This window comes from Apis mellifera, linkage group LG15 (genome assembly GCF_003254395.2).
Source record: "Apis mellifera strain DH4 linkage group LG15, Amel_HAv3.1, whole genome shotgun sequence".
NCBI classification, from domain to species: domain Eukaryota; kingdom Metazoa; phylum Arthropoda; class Insecta; order Hymenoptera; family Apidae; genus Apis; species Apis mellifera.
In genome coordinates, this window is record NC_037652.1 from 2666423 (window position 1) to 2687468 (window position 21046).

General features: G+C 19.6%; 2 protein-coding genes across 12 annotated transcripts in view; both read right to left on the reverse strand.

The window, feature by feature from the left end:
• The window catches only part of LOC409137 (MAP kinase-activating death domain protein), a 32229-nt gene extending 29449 nt beyond the window's left edge, over window positions 1-2780 (reverse strand). For 4 of the 5 annotated variants that reach the window (XM_026445431.1, XM_026445432.1, XM_026445434.1 and 1 more), the window contains exon 1: window positions 2634-2780. The gene's annotated coding sequence lies outside the window, so the exon portion shown is untranslated. Of the gene's footprint in view, window positions 1-2418; window positions 2545-2633 lie in introns of all 5 variants that reach the window. The other variant, XM_026445429.1, reaches the window with a different exon arrangement.
• Window positions 2781-10299: 7519 nt separating this feature from the next.
• On the reverse strand, window positions 10300-20915 carry LOC552795 (cholinephosphotransferase 1). 7 transcript variants are annotated; one of them, XM_016916628.2, is made up of 11 exons: window positions 20518-20915; window positions 19826-19973; window positions 19501-19623; window positions 19315-19418; window positions 18461-18595; window positions 17214-17348; window positions 16299-16430; window positions 14859-15017; window positions 14631-14756; window positions 14407-14545; window positions 10300-10831 (listed from the first exon to the last, which is right to left on the reverse strand). In XM_016916628.2, the coding sequence occupies exons 1-11, from the start codon at window positions 20752-20754 to the stop codon at window positions 10755-10757; spliced, it is 1515 nt and encodes a 504-aa protein (XP_016772117.1). In that variant the 5' UTR covers window positions 20755-20915; the 3' UTR covers window positions 10300-10754. The 7 variants fall into 7 exon arrangements, with proteins under 7 accessions (XP_016772117.1, XP_016772120.1, XP_016772119.1 ...); XM_016916631.2 differs by lacking the exon at window positions 18461-18595; XM_016916630.2 differs by lacking the exon at window positions 17214-17348.
• Window positions 20916-21046: the final 131 nt, after the last annotated feature.

Consider the following 21046-nt stretch of genomic DNA (forward strand, 5'->3'; position numbering starts at 1 on the left):
TTCATTAATTTTGAATATTGGAATATCACAATTCTGAATTTTTAATTGTATAATTTTCAATAATTCAAAATATTTCGCATTTCACAATATTCAAGTTAAAAATAGAAATTTTTCCTAAAAAAGGACAATTTATAATCGATATGTTCCTTAAAAGGTCCTGCGCGTTTGCGCAAGATAATACGCTGGTAGAACCAAAAATATTTTCACAATCAATCTCTTTTCTTTAATCTATATTTTTTCATTTCATTTTGTAATTTACAAGATCACACACTTTTTTCGCATTCGTATAGAAAAAAATAATATAAACGGTATTTTCCGCCGCAGATTATCCCGTTTCCGGTTTTGTTATTTCGTACGAGATAAATGCAAAATGAGATATCATGTAATAATTTTCTCGTATAGCCAAAAATTTTTAATAAAAATCGAAATCAAAATTATTAATTTGTTGCGAAATGGTCGAATTTTTAATAAAACTTTTAATCTTTAATTTCATTTAAAAATAATATTAATGAAAATATAATTGAAGAAATTTAAGATAATTTGATCGTAGAAAATAAATCAATTAATTATATTCGAATAATATATTAATTAAAATCTATAGTTATAATTATTAATATTTTATTAATATTTAAAAGTTATTAATTTTTACTTTATTTTTAGCTATCTAAGATTACAATCTTTATTTTATTTCTCACTTTTTTAAGAATATTCAATATATCATTTAATATATTGTTATGATCAAATGAATCATGTTTCTATAATTTATTACATTTTCAATCTTAAAGAAACCTCATTCAATTCACTAATCAAACTTCAATCAATCAACTGTACCAATGAATCCAAAGTCTCAAAATTAATCTTAGAGATTATTAATTTTGAAAAATTTACAAAACAGATAGCAGATCTTTCTCGATTTGAATTGAACGTTTTCAAAATATTATTCAATTGAATTTCAATTATTTTAAAATATTTTAATACAATTAAAACACAATTTAAAAAAATTTTTCAAAATGTTTATTAGATATCGAAGAATACATAAAGTATTTAAACAAGCAATCTTGTTACGATTTTGTATTATTTTGACTTTATGTATTTTTCAAGATGCAATTTTAAATGAATATATGATCTAAATATTAAAATTGTGAAATTTTATTGAAATACATATAATTAATTTATATATATTTCTAATAGTAGAGTTACACGATCCTCTGTATTGTATTATTAAAAATATAAAACTGTAATAAAATATTAAATTTAAAACCTCAGATCAAATAAATAATAATAATAATAACTTCTATGTGATATAATTTTGATGAATTAAATTTTATTTCTATTAATATTTATATAGTATTCATATTTTAAGAAATCTTTACTTTGTTGCCTTATAATTATTTTAGCACATAAGAAGAAGCCTTACATAATAAATAGAAAACTTTAATAAAATTAAAATTAAAATTGAAGTTTATTACAAATAATTTTTATCGAATTTTAAAATTGTAATTAGTGTTACAAATTTAATTGTATAATAAAATAATGGATTAGAGCTATTACCAACAAGTTTGTATTATTTATCAAGGTAATAGAAGTTCTTAAATTAAAATGAAATTACACAATAATGAATTAATATTGTAATAATATTGTACTATATGATGATTCGAAGAGACATCTTTGAAAAAATTACAGAAGAATTAAATGTATTAAATAGTTTTATATTATTTTATATTATTCAATCATTTATATATTTGTATATATTATTCAATATTATTCAAACTTGAAGAAGATTCTGAACATAAAATATTCATTTAAATTTTCAATAATAAAAATATAAATATAAATAATAAATATAAATAATTTTTGATCTGAATAAAGAATTCTACCTTTGCGAATATTTAGTGTTTAAGAGTGATCCTTGAAGTTATCAAATCGCATAGTGTCGTAAAATTTCAATGCAACATCTGCACTAGATCTTATATTTTCAATATTTGGATCACATATAATGATTCTTGTCATTCCATTATTAAAGATATAAATTGCATGACAATTACTGATCTATCATTTTTGCAATTTAATTGTGTAATTTGTAAATTTATTATTTCTAATAACGCATTAGACATTCAATTATTAGAAATAAAAATCTTCCAAATTATATATAATGTAATATCATTTTATAATGGATATTCTGTCGATATTCTTTTCAATAATTTAGCAACTTATAAATTATTCTATCTTACTGTTAGAAACATAAATCAGTAAAATTCTACGATTTTGCAATTTACGAACTTTATATTATTAACAATACAATATATATAATAGAAAGAAATATACAATAAATATAAATTAATCAAAAAAAAATCCAACCTTACCATTGTCATCCGCAAAAAAATTTCAAAAAACATCGTTATATTATTATTCACTTACGAATCAAATCTGTCAAATTTAACAGCGTCATCAATATCGTTAAATTTCGACGACATTACACCGACCATATTTATTTCCAATATTCAATCATTGGTATATCACACATTTGAAAACTTATGTATAAATCTACATTCAAAATATGAAGAAAAAAGTTCATTGTATATAAGAGATCGCAAGACATCAAATTTCATAATTCACTATGCAAAGAGACTTACGTATCGTTGATAACGGGGATTCAAATGAAAAATCGCCGTTTTCATCCACACGTTCACGAGACCACACTCCGTATCGCCTAAATGGCGATACCACACTGGCGATCGTTCGCGGCGCAGCTACTAGGCAGGCGTACGGTCAGGGGCGACACTTGGAAAAGGGAGTTCCCCTAATATCTGCCCGGGACCGACGTTTTTCCATCTTTTTAATTGCCCTTTAAAAATTTTTCGATCGATAGGGCGTTAAAGGCATAAAGGAGAGAAGTGTTTCTAAGTAAAAAAGAGTCTGTGCGTTTCGAAAGGCTTTTTTCTTCTTCAAGAGTGATTTTATTGAAAAAAGTTTTACATGGAAGTGGAATTTGGAGAAAGTTAGAAGAGGAATTAGAGAAAGAGGAGGTGAAGGAAGAGATGTGAGATTTTCTTGGTTTAATGGAGATTTTCTTGGTTTTATGAGAAAAATTTTTGTTTATGTAATTGCAGCAGATTAAAAATAATTTTTTGAGAAATAAAAAACTGTGGAAGAATTTTAATTTTTAGATTAGATTGTATGTTAATGAGTGGAATAAGAAAATCTATATATATTTTAGGTTTATATTTTTAGATTTGATTTCTAGGAAATTTTTGATTATATAATTAGAAAAGATGAAAATCTCTTAAAGAACAAAAATGATGAAAAAATTTTAATTGTACATTAATAGAATGAAAAGACATCTAAATTAGATTTTTTTTGGATTTGTGGAATATTTTTAAATATATAATTGAAAATATATAATTAAAAATCTCATAAGAAATTTTAGTTTAATTTTAATTGTATGTTAATAAATAGAATAAAAAAAATTTTTTCTTTGGTTTATATCAATAAAAATAAATAAATAAAAATCAATAAAAAATAATTGAAATTAATCTATAATAAAAATCTGTAATAATATATAAATTAATATTATTAATTTATATATATATATATGATAAGTTAAATGAAAAAATGATATGAATTAGATTTTTCTTTTATTTGCAAACAACTTTTGGTTGTATAATTAAAAAAATTAGAAATAATCTAAAGAAGTAGAAGAATAAAAAGTATGTTGATAAATAAAACGAAAAAATTTATATTAAAGTTTTATAATGCTTTATTATATTGACGATATTTTTTTATTGTATAATTGAAGCAATTACCTTAAAAATAGTTATTTTAAGAAATAAAGAATAATGAAAGAATTTTAATTTCACTGTATTTTGATGAAGAAAAAAAAGACAATATTTTTCTATAAAATTATTATTATATAATTGAAAGAATTGAAAATAATTTTTTAATAGAAAGGGTGAGTCATGAAAGAATTTTGATTAATTTTATAATTTGATAATTTAAATATATAAATAAATAAGATTAATAATAATAAAAAAAATAATAATTATGAAGATAATATTAAAAAAAGATAAAAAAGATATTATTAAATAAGAATATTAAAAATTAAAAATTTTATATATTCCAATATAAATATGATAAATATAATAATAAATTAAATTAACAATATAAGGAAAAGAAGGATAAATTTTATTCCTTATTTTCAATATAATAATCAATATAATATTTTAATTTAATTTAATTGTATTTAATTGTATAAAGAATAAACAATGATAGAAATATTTGTTTCATTTAGATGACTATAGAGAAATGAAATTAATCATGTTAATTCATGCTCGTGTTTACAACATTATTAATAATAAATTTAAGCAATAATACATTATATCGAATAATCGTTTATCTGAAAAAATAAATAGCCACTTTTATCATAAAACTGTGAAAACTTTTAAATGTTTAAACAACACTGAAAAGTTTGTTTTCCCAATGCAACTATCATGTAATCCTGATGGGGATGAATTATTCAATTCAAGAGTAATACTTGCATTCTAAATATTACCTTGACATAGAATAAGGAAAAAAATTGTTTAAATTCCGAATTAATTTATTTTAAATAACAATCTTAAAAACAATTTAAAAAAAAATTAAAAAACATAATATATTTTATTCAAAAATTTTAAAAGTAAAAAATATATAATTTAAAAGTAAAATATTATTAATTATATAACTTAAAAGTAAAAAATATAATTTACAATATACAATATTTTTTTAGAAGGAAAACAGAAAAAAGTAAACAATTTTTATGTAAAAAAATTCTTTTTTAATTTTTTTAAATTATTTTTAAAAAAATATATATTGAAAATAGATATAATATTCGAAAAATCTTATAATTAATTTATAAAATATAATAAAATGTAAAATACAAAATTTCATTCATTATTTTCTCATTCTTTTTATTAATGTATCTTTTCATTAACAAAAATATTTTAATAAATATATTTTTTATATTTTTTAAAATTTTATTAATTTTTTATATTATATCAATATCTTAAAAAAATTATATTAAAAATACCTAAAAAAATTGATCATACTATTTCCGCCGAATTTCATTAGATAATTAACTATAAAAATTATTCAACATATATATATGAATAAAAAAAAAAGAAACGTAAGTTTTGAGAAATTGAAAAAAGAGAGTCAAGAGAATTAAGAAAAATCAAGAGTTATTTGAAAGTTTATTCTTCTAATTTGATCAAACAATTGAAAAACTTTTTTCTCGACAATTTCAATCAAAAATTACTAAATTGTTTTAAAGAACTTTAAAAGAAAACATAATAATAAATCAAAAAGGAAAAATTCATATTCTTTTATAATATATTATATTTTTTTATAGCAATAATAAATATATTTATCTTTATTTTCCTTTGTTCTTTTTATTCTTTTTTTATTTCTTCTTTCTTTCACAAAAAAATTTACATTAGAAATTCTAAACATTTTTTAAATAAATTTAAAAATTTTTGAAAATATATATGATGATATGTATAATTTTATATTTTTTAAGTAATTCAAATTCTATAATTTTTATAAATATAAATATTCTGTTTTCACAAAGTAATGTGCTTTCAAATCAGTTTTTTATGATTTGAATACATTTTGAATATATTTTTTATGATTTGAATAAATTTTTAATGAAATATGTAATAACTTTTTTTAATTTTCTTCTTTTCTTGATGTTTTTTGTTAATTTAATAAATCAAATTAATTTCTTTTTTTTCTAATAATCCTCTTTTTTTTTCATTATTCAAAATGTGCTTATACTTTCTTTATTATTCTATTTACTATTTATGATAATTTATTGTTTATTATAATTATGACATTTATAAATATTATATGTTGATTATACATATAAAATATATGAAATAAATTAAAATTTTATCAAAATTAATAAAAAAAAAGATCGTTGAATTAATTGTAATTATATTTAATGTAATATTTGCATAGAAATATAAATGATTATATCGAAGTAAATGAAAAAATTATGCTTCCTTTAGTTACTAGTTAGCAAATTAATTATTCTTTGCAATTTTTACTATTATGCATATATTAGTTTATTATATTATATATTATATAATATATTTATCATGCATATATATATTCATAGGAACATTCATCTATATGAATGTTTCAATGTCTATTAATTGTTTGAAATTTGATTATTGCAACATCTATAATCGAACAATCCTTTTAATTTCCATAAATCAATTGAAATTTTGTTCAAAATAAATCTATATGAAAAATTTAATTAAATATATTTGGAAATTATATTAAAATTTTTTTTGTAAAAAAAATTTAGAATCATTAACATAAATGATAATTATACCTATTTGGAAAAAAATTTTAATTTTATTATTATTTTACTAAAAAAAATTTTACTATTTTTCTAAATATAGTTTTTCATAACTTATATTTTAAAACTAAATTTTTAAGTCTAAAAAATATTTAATTAAAGAAATTATTAATTATATTTTATATACATATATATATTTTATATCTTTGAAATTTAAAAATATATAATTCCAAATTCACTTTATATCAGAATTTTCTACTTATAATTTTCAAAATCTATATTCTTGATATATTTTCTAAAAAGATTCAAAAGTAATTTCATATTTTCTTAAATTGCAAAAGTTTATAATGTCAAATATATATTTACATCAAAGTTATAATTTTATAGTCAATTATACTTTTTTTATTTGATACTTTAAAAAGGACGCAGAAAATTTTTTTTTTACTCTTGAAATTATCTCTGAATATATTTATCTTCTAAAATTTTCCGAACTAAAAACAAAAAAAAAAAGATTATCTAAAAATCTATATTGTGTAAAAATTTTGTAAAAATAAAAATTGCATAAAATATCTAGAAGTCAACATCAGATATACGAAATTTAAAAAAAATGTTGAGTAAGTTTAACATGATTAAGATCTACATAAGCAATGTCACCGACTGCATAATACAATGTTAACACTTTCTGAATGACTATCCTGAACACTTGGCCCAAGGAACTATTTACAATTCTCGGGAATAGATGGCCTCATTGCATAGACATATTCCATTACCAGTTGGATCAATAACTCTGACAAGTTTAGCTGGAAGTTCAGAAATGTGGAGGTGGAAGAAGAACAGGGACGTAACCACGCTTGAAAGATTCGAAAGAGCTCTTACAATTAGGTTGATTAAATGTATAATCAATTGTATCTTAATTAAATAATAATCAATTCTATCTTGATTAAATTTGATGAAAACTATAATTTAAAGAATTACATAAAATAATCTGTTTAATTTTCAATATAGCTCGTGTGAATATTCAAAATATATATAGGATTGAAAATTAAATAATATATATAATATATTTGATACAAATAAAGAAATTGTCATTTTTTTATTTTAATATTAAATTTCTGTGAAAATTATTTTGATTATGATGTGATATTAAAAACGAAAATAATATTGAAATTCGTTTTGTAAATATTAATAGCAATATGTAATTTATATTATAACAATTAGAATAATAATAGTAATAATAAAAATATTACTTATTTAATTTCTGAAAAAGGATATACATTAATGATAATGAAAAAATCTTTTGTTATATATAAATTATCTATTGTATTGATTGATATAAATTATCAAGAACAATATTAATTTATAAAAGAATTAAGAACGTACTATACACAAGCAATGATCGCTCGAGTATTGCCGAGCGCCGACTGATTCGTGCCGATTTTAACCGCGTATTTTCTATATCCTTCTCAGTCTATAATGCGCACGCGTACATTAATGGTATCGCAGAATATATCACTTAATATATTTTATAAAAAGAGCTACATTATAAATTTAATCCTTTTGAAAAAAAAATATTAATTCTTTGAATTTATAACACACTAATTCTATTAATTTTAATAATAAATTTTCTTTTTTTACCATGCTAAGTAAATTGATATATATTCTAATTAAATATTTATTTGCAATATATAATAATAAATTCCAATAATAAATTAATAAAATAACATAAACATAAACACAAAGATTTTTTTTCTTTCTTTTAGCTATTATAAATAAAGTTATATTAATTAATAATACAATTTAAGACAACTTATCTATCTTTAATATTCTAGTCCTATACAAAAGGAAACTCCATTAAAGCAAACTGAAAATCTTATGATCCCATCATAACTTAATTTTGAAATTGATTTAGAATCCTTAGAGAATGAATATATTCTTGTAACGTAAAATATTAAGGAGCGACAAGAGCGTAGTCCAAATCAACAGGGATAGGGAGTGATGCTAAAGCTTAATCATGAATTTCGAGGTTCTGAATTTAATAAAAAATATATATAAACTACTAAAATTAAGAAAAATTTTTATATAACATTTTTTCATTCAAATTTTATTATAATGAAAAATATTTTTTCTCCACTTTGAACACATTATTGACGCATAAATATTTATCTAACGATCAAGAGACATATTACGCGTTGTCTAATCGATCAATATTACACAACATAATGTTAACATATTATACGGGCTGTTCTGTAAAATAATATTATTGATCATTGTGATTTAATCATAAAAATAATAAATTAAAAATAAATAATGAAATTTTTTTTAAATAAATTTTATCTATGTATATAATGTATATAATGTATATGTTATGTAATTATATATAGAAGAAGATTAAAATTCTTTATTGATTTTAGCACTACAAAAGATTATGTAAGAAAGAAAATATTTTTTTCTTAAAGAAGATTTTTGTTTCATCATAATAAATAAAGAATTTTTTTTATCGTTAAAATATTATAATGAAAATATATAATTTATATATATATATAATATGTATATAATATATATATGTATATAATATGTATACATATATATATATATATATATATTAATTTCTTTATAGTATATAATTTCTTTTTTTTAACAAAAAATTCATTTGACCTAAAAATCTCAAATATAAGAAAAAAATTTTTGTAATAATTATTTTTTTGAAATTATATATCAATATTGTTAGAAAAAAGACTTAATTAAAAAAAAATAGAAAAATTTAATAACTAAAATGATAAATGAATAACATCTTCATAAGAATTCTTCTTTTTTCTACAAATTATTATATATTAAATTTCTAATAACAAACACATTTTCTAATAAATAATTATATCATAAATTGCAAATAAAAAATTAATAAAATAACATATATAATTACAATTATATTTAAAATTCTTTTTTTAAAATTTATTATAAAATATGATAGACGACCGAATTCCCAGAAAATAATGATTATTTCTGACCCACTTTCCAATGCAAAGATTGAACCAGTTTTTAATCGTTATTCGAATTTGTTCCACTTCTGAATATGAAAAAATATTCTAAACTATCAAAAAATTCATTTAATTCTAAAATTTACTAACGAACAAAAAAGGTAACAAAATGATAATAAAAGTTTTATTTGATTGTATAAATTACATGGTTTATATTTTATAACACAAAATCTCTCATATCTATATATATATTTAAAACATAAAATTTTTCATAAAATTTACTATAATTAATGTTATAACTTTGAATTAAATTAAATTAAATTAAATTAAATTAAATTAAATTAATTAAATTAAATTAAATTAAATTAAATTAAATTAAATTAGATTAAAATTAAATCTCAAGAAAAAAATGTAACTAATTATTTTTCAATACAAAATTATTTCTAATATTCTCTTTATTTATATTTCCTATCGTTTGTGGCTTTTTAAACTTTATTCAAATATTTGAACTATTATCAAAGATAAGAAATAATATAAATTCTGTTAAAAACTAAAGATCGTCGTAAAACCGACAAAAATTAAATTAATATTCGCTTTGTATTATGCTAGAACTAATACATAACTATTCAATATTAATATTTCAATATTAAAAAATATTAATCTTCAATCTCTTGAAGAAATTAAATCTTTTTTACATATATTATATATTATATATATATTTATTCTATATATATTTCTCTTCAATTTCTTTCATTCTATATTTTTTTATCTTTTAAAAAACCATTCTATTTTCATTCCTTTATAAAATAAAAATCTCTAAATGTTTTCACTAATATATATATATATATATATATATATATATATATATATATATATATATATTAAAGTCTTATCTTACAATTCGCAGTATTTCTAATCGCAATACGAGTAACTATGAGTCTTTCGTTGTATAATTACCGGTAACGAAATTGTACTTCATAGTATCCGTTTATGGAATTGTTACGGCTACTTATTTATTATTATCTTATTTTGTCGAAAATATTTCAATTGACCAGTCTCGTATAACGCAAAATATACTTATCGATAGAATTAAAATTGTTTTTTTTTAATTTTTTTCTACGCTGCCAAAAAAGGCGACACAAAACTCTCTTTTAAACATCTTTCTCTATTTCGCTATTATACAAATAAATTTTTTCATTTATATATGTCGTTTATGATCTTTCCTCTAATCGAATTGAATATCTTTACAAAAAATTAAACCACAAAAATTATACATTTTTCTTATTTTAATGATATATCTCTATTACGATCTTCATATTCATGGATAATATTATACTTGTTTTTTGATTGAGAAAAAAGAATCGTAAGAGTTACAAAAAGAGTTTTGCGTAATCCTGTTCTGCGGTATAACTTATTTACGCTAACGAATATTTTTTCAATCGTCATATATCGAGAGTAGTATCAGATCCATGATGATAATCCTCGTCTAATAGAGGCTCTCGTTCCACCATCGTTCGAACTGTGAACAAAACTATTCATGCATACAAAAAAATAAAAACATTAACGAACGGCATGTGCGAATATCTTGAATATGAATTTTAATAATTCTATTGTATATTTATTTATTATGAAGTATTTACCATAAAAGCAATTTAAAAAAAATGTTTTTAAATATTTTGTGCATTTAATTTGTATAATTAGAAATATAATTATATGATTAAAGGTAAGAAAAAAAAAAAAATATCAAATTTCTGAAAGTATTATTATGTCATTCGCACATACTTGAATAATATATTATAGATAGTATAATATAATTCTATTTAACGTCAGATAAATATTTATGTAATTTATGCCCATTTATGTAACAGATCACGCATTATTATTAATACTAATCAAAAGTTGGCAATTATAATATTTATAAAAAAAATTATAATAATCATTTTATATTTTCAATAAGATGTATTAAAATTATATAGTTGCCAAACTCTTCTTTTTATTTGATATTTTTGTATATGTATCAATCAACGACCGTATCCAAAAATCTTTATTTGATTTTTTTTCTTTTTTATGTTTTATGATAAAAATAATTTGTACACGTTGAAATATATTAGAAATATAATTTTTAAATACGACATGTCAAACATATTTGTTAGAATCAAAAAATAAGCACAATCATGCAAAATGCTATCTTTACATGCCATTAATTCTTTACTTGCTTTATTACATACCTCATAATATTTATATATATTCCATATTATTCTGAATATTCGACTATTTATTAAACTATTTATTAAATAGAAATAAAATAAAATTAAAAATCAAATAAAAAAGAAATTATATCATAAATAAAAAATTAAAAAAATATCAATTTTTTAAATATTTAATATTGAATTATATAAGAATATCTTATAGAATAATTTGTTTTGGCTTACTATTTATAGTCAATAATTTACACAAAAAAATATATTTTCATATCATTTATAAAATAATGTATAAATTGAAATGAATATTCGGTTAATAAAAAAAACAAATTTTGTAATTATTGATTGAAGTAAATGAAATTTAATTAATTGAAATAATGAAATAATAATTAATGATAAAATAAAAAAATTAATTTATAAAAAAATTTTATAAACATGCCAAACTTTCCACAAATTTAATTAGAATCTAATTAGAATTATCCATGCATACTATTATAATATCATTACAAAGTTATGATAAATTCAGATGTTATCAAATTTAAATATTGTTAAATATTGTTACAATTCCATTGTTATATATAAAGTTGCAAGAAACAATAGAACAAAAAAATTTAAAATCATATAGAATAAAAAACATGCAGATTAAAGGTACATTAGAAAGCAAGATCTAGAATTTATTTTTAAAAAAAATCACCTTCGCAATCCATTTTGAAAGGATTACCATGGATTAAATCTGAAGATAGGAAAGTGGGACACTCCAAATGTTTTTTGATCATTGCATCAAGCTTTTTTCAATGAAAATGAAAATGTACAAATAAAAGATAGCATGATAAAAAGATTATTTATCGAAATAGTATATTACATTTTGTGAACAAAAACCAAGATACGGTACATTTGATTATTAGATACATTATTTATTTTATCAGCCAATATTGTGAGAAAACCTCATAGAATATTGTCATTCAGTAAAAATTCAAAAATCTTTCAGAAAGATTTTTATAATTAAAATATTGTATAATGTTTAAGTTAAATATTATTTGTTAATTTCTTTGCACAATTCTTTTTTTATGCACAATAATTTTATTTTATTAATAATCATATTTTTGAAGAAACTATTTCTTGTACAGTTTCAAATGAAATATATTTTTATGAACTAATGTTTAATGTCAAAACATCATTAAAAATTTAAGATCTCTTTTTAAATAATAATAAATCATTATCAAAAAAGCTTTTAAATGAATGACACTACAATATAAATTATATTATAAATTATGCATACATAATGTACGTATACAACATAAAATTTACTTTCCATGAGTTATAAGTTATTACGAATCTAAATATATAATATATTCTATCTCATTGAAAATAGATATTTACTTAGCAAAAAAATAATTATTAATGAATAATTTTTACAATTAATATTATTAAATCAATATGCTTTTTGTAAAAAAAAAATTTATAATAAAATACGCACTTTACTAAATTGATTTAAAAATATCTTTTTCATATAAAATTATTATTCAGTTGTTTCAGCTTATTTGAAAATATTTTATACATTTGAAATCAGAAACGCATATTAAGATTTAAATTGAAAATAAATCATTATAAATTAAAAATATGCCTATCAATTTATATAAGATTTAAACAATATATATTCTCTGGGTAAAATTTTTCTGACATAATTCTTTATCAAGTACAAACAAAAATAAAAAATATGTATTATATTTAAAAAAAATAATTGTAATTTATTAGTTAATAATATTTTTTTCAATTTCTTGTAATTTTTCAATATATAAAATTGAAATTAAAAAAAAAAAAAATAAGAAAAATCATAAAGTGAATTATTTTAACTCAAATGAACTATCTTTGGTAGATTATTTATACTATAGATTTGTTATAATTGACTATAGAAATATCAGAAATATTCATATTATACATATAATTACGTATACATATGTTACATGTAAACTAGAATTGTAAGTTCTAAGAAAATAATGTTTTCTCTAACCTTAAACGAATCGTTATAATATTCTATGAGATCATGACATATAATGTTGCATCCAAAATATAATTTTAGTATCACTAAACACAACCTTTAAAAAATGATTATTTCTTTTTTTTTTTTTTTCATTTGAAATTGTGCAAAAACTAATATCTTTTAAATTCACCAAAAAGTTATTAAAAGTTCATCAAAATTTAAAACGAAGTCATTGTAATTTTAACATAACCAAATATGAATTTCATACAATTATTAACAAATAAAAATTGAATATATCATTCGCATTCATTGATTTAATTAAATTGCTATAAAACTTATAAAAATGATATAACGTTACTTAAAGTTTATATCATGTCTTTTAACTATCTTTCTTCGATAATAATTATACCACTTCTTATATTTAAATTATATTATTTCACATATTTCGTTATTTTATCGATTTTAATCGTAACTTTGATCACTAGGTACACGATATTTTTTTTCGTCGATAACAAATTGCAATCGACAGTAAGCAGTGAATGATTTTTAATCAACATGTTGATGAGACTTTTTATTTATATTCAATACTAATCATATACGGCTAAGATAAGTAATTACTGTGATAATAAATGAACTGTACTATTCGTATTTTGTTGTGTGTGTCTGTGTATATATATATATATATATATATATATATATATATATATATATATATCATATATGTATATATATATCATATATGTATATATATATATATATACAATGATATAACAAAATTTATCAAATTCCTATATTTTCTTATATTGTTAAATTTTCTTTATACAAAAAATGAATTGTACAGCACATTCATTATCACAAGTAAATCCTAGTGATGTTTCTTTTGCAATCTATTACGTTGGGACCTATTAGTACCATTTTTCTCAGCTGTATTAGAAACCAGGCTCATTCGATGATCTCCTAATGGTATCCTAAATAGTTTGATCTTCATATAATCACAAATTTCAAGACAAATTTGAGAACTATATCGGAGCAAATCTAAAGTAACCCAAATCTAAAAACAAAAATAAATATAAAACATATAAATATAATATTTAAAAAAAATTCAATGAAATATTTTCAAATATTAAAAAACTTACAAAACATAACCATAGAACATAATATTCTTTGATAAAGAAATTGAAATATTGATTCAAGAATAGCATTGCTGGTCCAATTAGTGAACTATCTAAATATTCCATTTCATTTTTTGTCATATGTGCAACCTGTAATAATGAATAACAATACCATAAAATATTAAACGTAATTAAAACAATTAATAAACAAATTAAACAATTCATAATTAAACCGTAATATAATATACGTACCACTAATCGATTGGTAACTTTAGCTGCAACCATTCCAAATGCAAGTATGTACAATGCAGGATGATTTTCATACACATGTTCAGCACTTTTTCTATAAATTATAAAAGCTGGTACTACCACAAAACTAAATGGAATAATTGGAGATAAAACTGATGTTCCCTGAAATGGAATAAATATTATGAAAATAATAATTACACAAAAAAAATATTCAAATTAGTAATATATTTACAAATATCTAATTTTAAATACCTAACTAAAATTTAATATTTTTAAGCATCTATTTATAAATATAATTATAAATTATGAATTATAAATATAAATATTTATAAATATAGATATTTAATAAATTAATAAAAAAATTATATAAATTTGAAAAGGACAAATTATTTAAAAACAGAATATATAATTTAATATTTTATACACAAAAAATAGTTACTTTACAAAAACTTTTTCTATTTTATATGCAAGAAATAGTTACTCTTAAAAAATTTTATCTATACAATATACATTTCATTGAAATTTTACATCTTTATCATTATTAGAAAGCTATATGTTTTACATAATAAATCAATTAAAATTATCAGCCTGAACATTTTTATTATATATTTAAATATAAAATGTAAATCTTTAAAGAAATCTCTAAAAAAGCATCTATTTACAATAGTAAAATTATATTATATTACAAAATTATATTAAAAATTTATAAAAATTAAAAAATTAGAAAAAATAATTAATTTACCACTATAATACATTTTGAGCACAATACATAGTAAAAAAAATAAAGTTATAATATATAGTAAAAAATTAGTTGCAATAAAAGTAATTAAGCATGTACTAACTAAAATTACTATATTAATTTTATAAAATAATATGTATACTTTTAATAATGCATGCAGATTTATAAAGTAATAGTGCATAGAAATTGATGAATAGGAATATAAAATGGAAGATATGTATGATATTCTAATATATATTCTTATATATTTAGGAAAAGGTGTTAACCAAAGTGAAAACAAAGATACAGTAAACAGTTCTGTGTGATGCTTTTGCAAAATTTAGACCCATATAAATAATTTAATGAGTGACATTAAACATTTTTCTTATATTATAATTAATGATATACAATCCTATAATTATAATTGATTCGTTTTTAATTTAAACAAAGATAATAATTACATAAAATATTTTTAATATTATTAATTAACATTATTTTTTAATATTATTGATATTATATATATATATTGATTATATATATATAATAAATTATATATAAATAAATATAATAATATATATTTATTTTATATTAATTTACCAAATATATAAAATATCAAATTCTATGTATTATTTAAAAAATAAATTGTTTTTTATAACATGGGTCTAGATCAAAGTAAAATGCAAAGTGCACTACACGATGATTTTATTACTTTTGAACTGACTTACTGCGACGGTGGAGCCATTTTTTCCGACACCACCGGCAAGAATGACGGAAATGCTGCTTTGTGCAAGTAAAATAGCGATGCCCACAGCAGCCCATAATGGAAACACCTTGACCTCTGTGCCAGTATATGGCAACTGTGCAAGCGATATGAAAAATCTTTCTATTAGTAATTTTTAAATATTTTTAATTTCTATTTCATCACACATTGGTGAAAAGAACTTCTTGCTCTTGAAACAATTTCAAATCTTCAAAACATATTTAAATAATTTGCATTATCTCATAAAAATAATTAATTAAAATCAATCAATTAGAAACTTTAGAGTTTCCAATTTTTTTATCAAACTTATAAATAACTTAATCTAAAAATTCAAATAGATTCTTTTTTATATTTTTTACAAACAAAATCTTTAAATTGATTTCTTTTTTATTAATTTTTGTATAAATTAATTTGCTTGAAATTTACTTTACTTTTAAAAATTATATTATTATTGAATTATATTATATTGATATAAGACTTACAATTATTTATACTGAAAATATTTCAGGAATAAATAATTAATATCCTAAAAAATATAATTATAAATACTTAAATAAAATAAAAGATAAAATTCCATAAAAAATATTGTATTTTAGAATAATATTAGAATATAAGCCATATTTTTTCATAATACATCATATAAATATCTTATATTATGATAAAATACTGTGCATATAGATTATAAAGTAAAATTTAGTAATGCAGAAACTATTTTTTAACATGAATAATAATAATCGAATAGTCTAGATAGGCAAGCAAAATAAAAGAAGAAAGACCACTATAGTGATGTAGATATATATAAAAATTTACATATATATATATGTAAATATATATATATACATATATATAAAACTGACGAGTTTGAATTTTTAAAACTTACTGCAATCGTGGAACCATTCTTTCCAATCCCACCAGATTCAAAGACTTTACAGAATTCAAGGAATACATGAATGTAGCCTGCATAAAATAACACTGCTACGTAGTTACTGATTGTGCCTAGACCAAGCACTGGTATCTAAACAAATGTGTAAAATCTCTCTCGTTATAAATATTGTAGAAATGCAATTAAAATTTATCCTATATTTATTTTATATTTTTTAAATTACTGGTAATTTTTCAATATAAAATAGTTCCATTAGTGGCTCAATATATATAGTATAGAATAGTAGAATAATAAATTAAATTATTGGGCACAAGGGAGCCAAAAAATATAAATAAGAAATTCCTCATTTCTTATAAGTTTCTACATTCATATAATATAAATGTTTATATTATAATAATACAATTTGTGATTAAAATGAAAAATTGTATTTTGAATCAATGGATTATGATTATGATAAATTTTATGAATGTAATTTTATATGAAGATATTTGCTTACTGTTTGAAGCTAATGCAAATTTTTTAATATTAATTTTATTTTAAAAGATATTAAAATATTATTAAAATATTATGTTATGATAATAAATATATATATTTACATCACATTATTTAATATTTTTTTGATAGAAATTGTTTCAAAAGCACAATTTTAAATATTAAACATAATTAAATAGAAATTATTATTTTTTATAAATAGAAATTATATATTTTTTATAAATACAACAAAACAATTCTTAAAATATAATTTTTAGTATGATATATATTCTAGTAATATTTTTTATTATACTATAGACCATAATTTGAGAAACATTTGAAATTAAAGAAATTATATAATTCAAAATAAAATGAAAATCAAAAATAACAAAATTACGATGAAGAAATTGTTTTGTCTCAATTGCAATTTTGTTATTCTTAATTTTTTATTTATTTTGCGCCATAGAATTTCTCTGATTTCTCTCATATTACAAATTTTGGTTTACTGTATATATTTTTTATGAGAATACAACAAACTGTAAGTACAAATACAAATTATGATGTATTTATGATGAATAATGATATGATGCAGGAAAATAAAAAAGAAATGAATAAATGAAGGAAAATAAGTGAGTAATGAGTAAGAAATTTAGAAATAAAATGCATGTTACAATAAGTCTCATAGCAAAAAAGGTAATTTCAGCACTGCTCCTCATGCCATGCTGCTCCCATTTCCATATTTCTAAAAACAAAAGTCTAATTGACTAACTTACAGCCACAGTTGAACCATTCTTGCCCACTCCTCCGGTGAAAATCACCGAAAAGATGGAATATAAGTTTGCCACTGCACAAATTACTGTCATAACTCCTATTAAATACTTAAACATAAAACCATCTATGTATGGTATCTGTAAGAAATAATCTCGTTAGACTCATGCAGAAATACTTTCAAATTTTTATAAACATGAGTCTTGAGATAAAAAATGATGAATTTATCAAAAACTTTAATTTTTATTCCAATAGTTAAATTAAAGAATAATTAGCTAATATTTTAATTATAATAATTTATTCCTATGCTATTTATCTTTAATTTATAAATTGATGGAATAGATGAAACATAAACAAATAACATAACATACATATAAAATTATGATATAGATAACAAAAATTGAACAACATTTGATGAAGGTTCAAATGGAAAATGATATAAATAAATATAAAAAATTAAATTTATGTTCTTAATATCTTACAAAAATTCAATATTTTATAATGAATATTTGCAAATTCTATTACTAAATTTTAAAAGTAAATATTATTAAATAAATTTAATATTAAAAAAGTTCATATTTATTTAAAAAACTGAAAATAAAAATAAAAATAAAACAAATATTTTATGATAATCAATTATTTAATTAAGATTTGCAAAATTATATGTTTCAATATTATTAATTTCATTAATAAATTATTATTAATTTCAATAATAAATTATTATTAATTTTAATAATAAATAAATTACCAAACATTCTTCAAGTACAATATATTAAAGTTATATATATTTGATATATCTTATTGATTGACATAAAATAGTTTAAAATAAAATTAAAAATATTATTAAAATAGATACAACCTCCATCATCCATATTTTGGGTCCAAAAATTGCAGAAATGAGATGAATTATTATAATGGTAAATTGTGCTTCTGTAACATCTATTTTGCCAAATCTTAAAGAACCTAGTTAAAAATAATTACATTATAATATAAACAACAATTTTGAAAATTATTAATATCTATAAATAAAAAAAAAATTGTTTACCTGAAACATATGTTTGCCAATGAGCACAATAAAAAAGTGTCATAGCACAAAAGCATTGAAAAAACATCCATGCTGGATAATATCCTAATTGCACTGCTATACATGCTGATAAAGCAATAAAAACTAGAAAAATAAAAATATTATTTTATTTATAATATAACAAATTTAAGATTACAATATAATGTAAATTATAAAATATATTTTGTTTAATAAAAAAAATGTACAACATATATCATTTATTACATTTTTAATAATATGAATTATAATATTTAATATGAATTTTCAACAAAAATTAAAATCTCAAAAAATTATTAATTTAACATACCAGTTGATATGGAATCACATCCATGATCAAATAGTTCACCTAATGGTGTTGAAGTTCCTGTTCTTCTAGCTTGCTTGCCATCTATGGCATCCAAACTTTGATAAATAAATAAACCAAGTGCACATAAAAAACATGCCCATCTAGGTGCCTAAGATAACATTAATTTCATTTTGTTAATAAATTATTTTTTTGAATAATATGTTATAAAATATGTATATAATTTTAGAATAAATATTATATACCCATATATTATATATATATATATATATATATGAATAGTTGATAAATACAATATTATACAATTAATATATATTAATATATATTTAATATAAAATTTTAATAAAAATATAAAAACATCTGTATTTAAAGAATATAATCATTTGTATTTTATCATATATTATATATATTAATTGTAACTATAAAAATTTATAGAATTAGTAGAATTGCACTAATATATATAATTCAAACATTCATATATTATATATAAAATTTGCTTTTAATTAATAATTTTATATTTTATAACGATAATTGCATATATTTATTTTTTGTTTATATCTACTCTACTTTTTTTCTTACTTTTAATGAATAAGTAATAATGAATAAGTATATATTGGTTTTTTAAGTTCACAAAAACTTCTTATATTTTCACACGGAAAAAGATTCAATAAAATAATAGGTTATGTAAACGATACCTCAGTTTTAGCATCAGGGCTGTAATATACAAGAACCAAAGTAGTTGCAATGTTGACGATTAGACCTACGATAGTGATTAAATTGGGTGCAAGCCAAAGAGGTACTTTGCTAACAAGCCAATCCCACCAGGGTTGAAGAAATCCATCCAAAAGACTGCTTGTCGTACAACTATATTTGTGTTCACTAAGACGTTTCAATTGCCCAGGCGATAGAAGTTTTTCCTTATAAAACTGCATAATTCGACGTAGCCGAATTACTAAAAACACTAAGAATGATTATAATAATTGAACAATCATTGATTCTACACAATACAAATGGTTAAACATAACAAGTAACTATTCGCGAACATACACGACATCTCTTTACATACTGATTTGAACCGGAACTACAAGCGAAGTCTACAAAATACTATGATTCTTCCGTATGTGCAAATTGTTTTTAGATCATATATTGATTATTACATTAATAATATGTATTATATTAAAAAATAAATATTATTAGAAAAAAATCATAAATAAAAATATTTAT

Excerpts from the sequence above, each read along its gene's own strand:
- LOC552795 (XM_016916628.2), bottom strand. The coding sequence starts at position 20,754 with ATGCAGTTTTATAAGGAAAAACTTCTATCGCCTGGGCAATTGAAACGT. Across the intron at positions 19,419-19,500 it reads TTGGCAAACATATGTTTCAG|GTTCTTTAAGATTTGGCAAA; the intron begins GTAAACAATTTT and ends ATTTTTAACTAG. Across the intron at positions 14,546-14,630 it reads ATGTTCTATGGTTATGTTTT|ATTTGGGTTACTTTAGATTT; the intron begins GTAAGTTTTTTA and ends TTTTGTTTTTAG.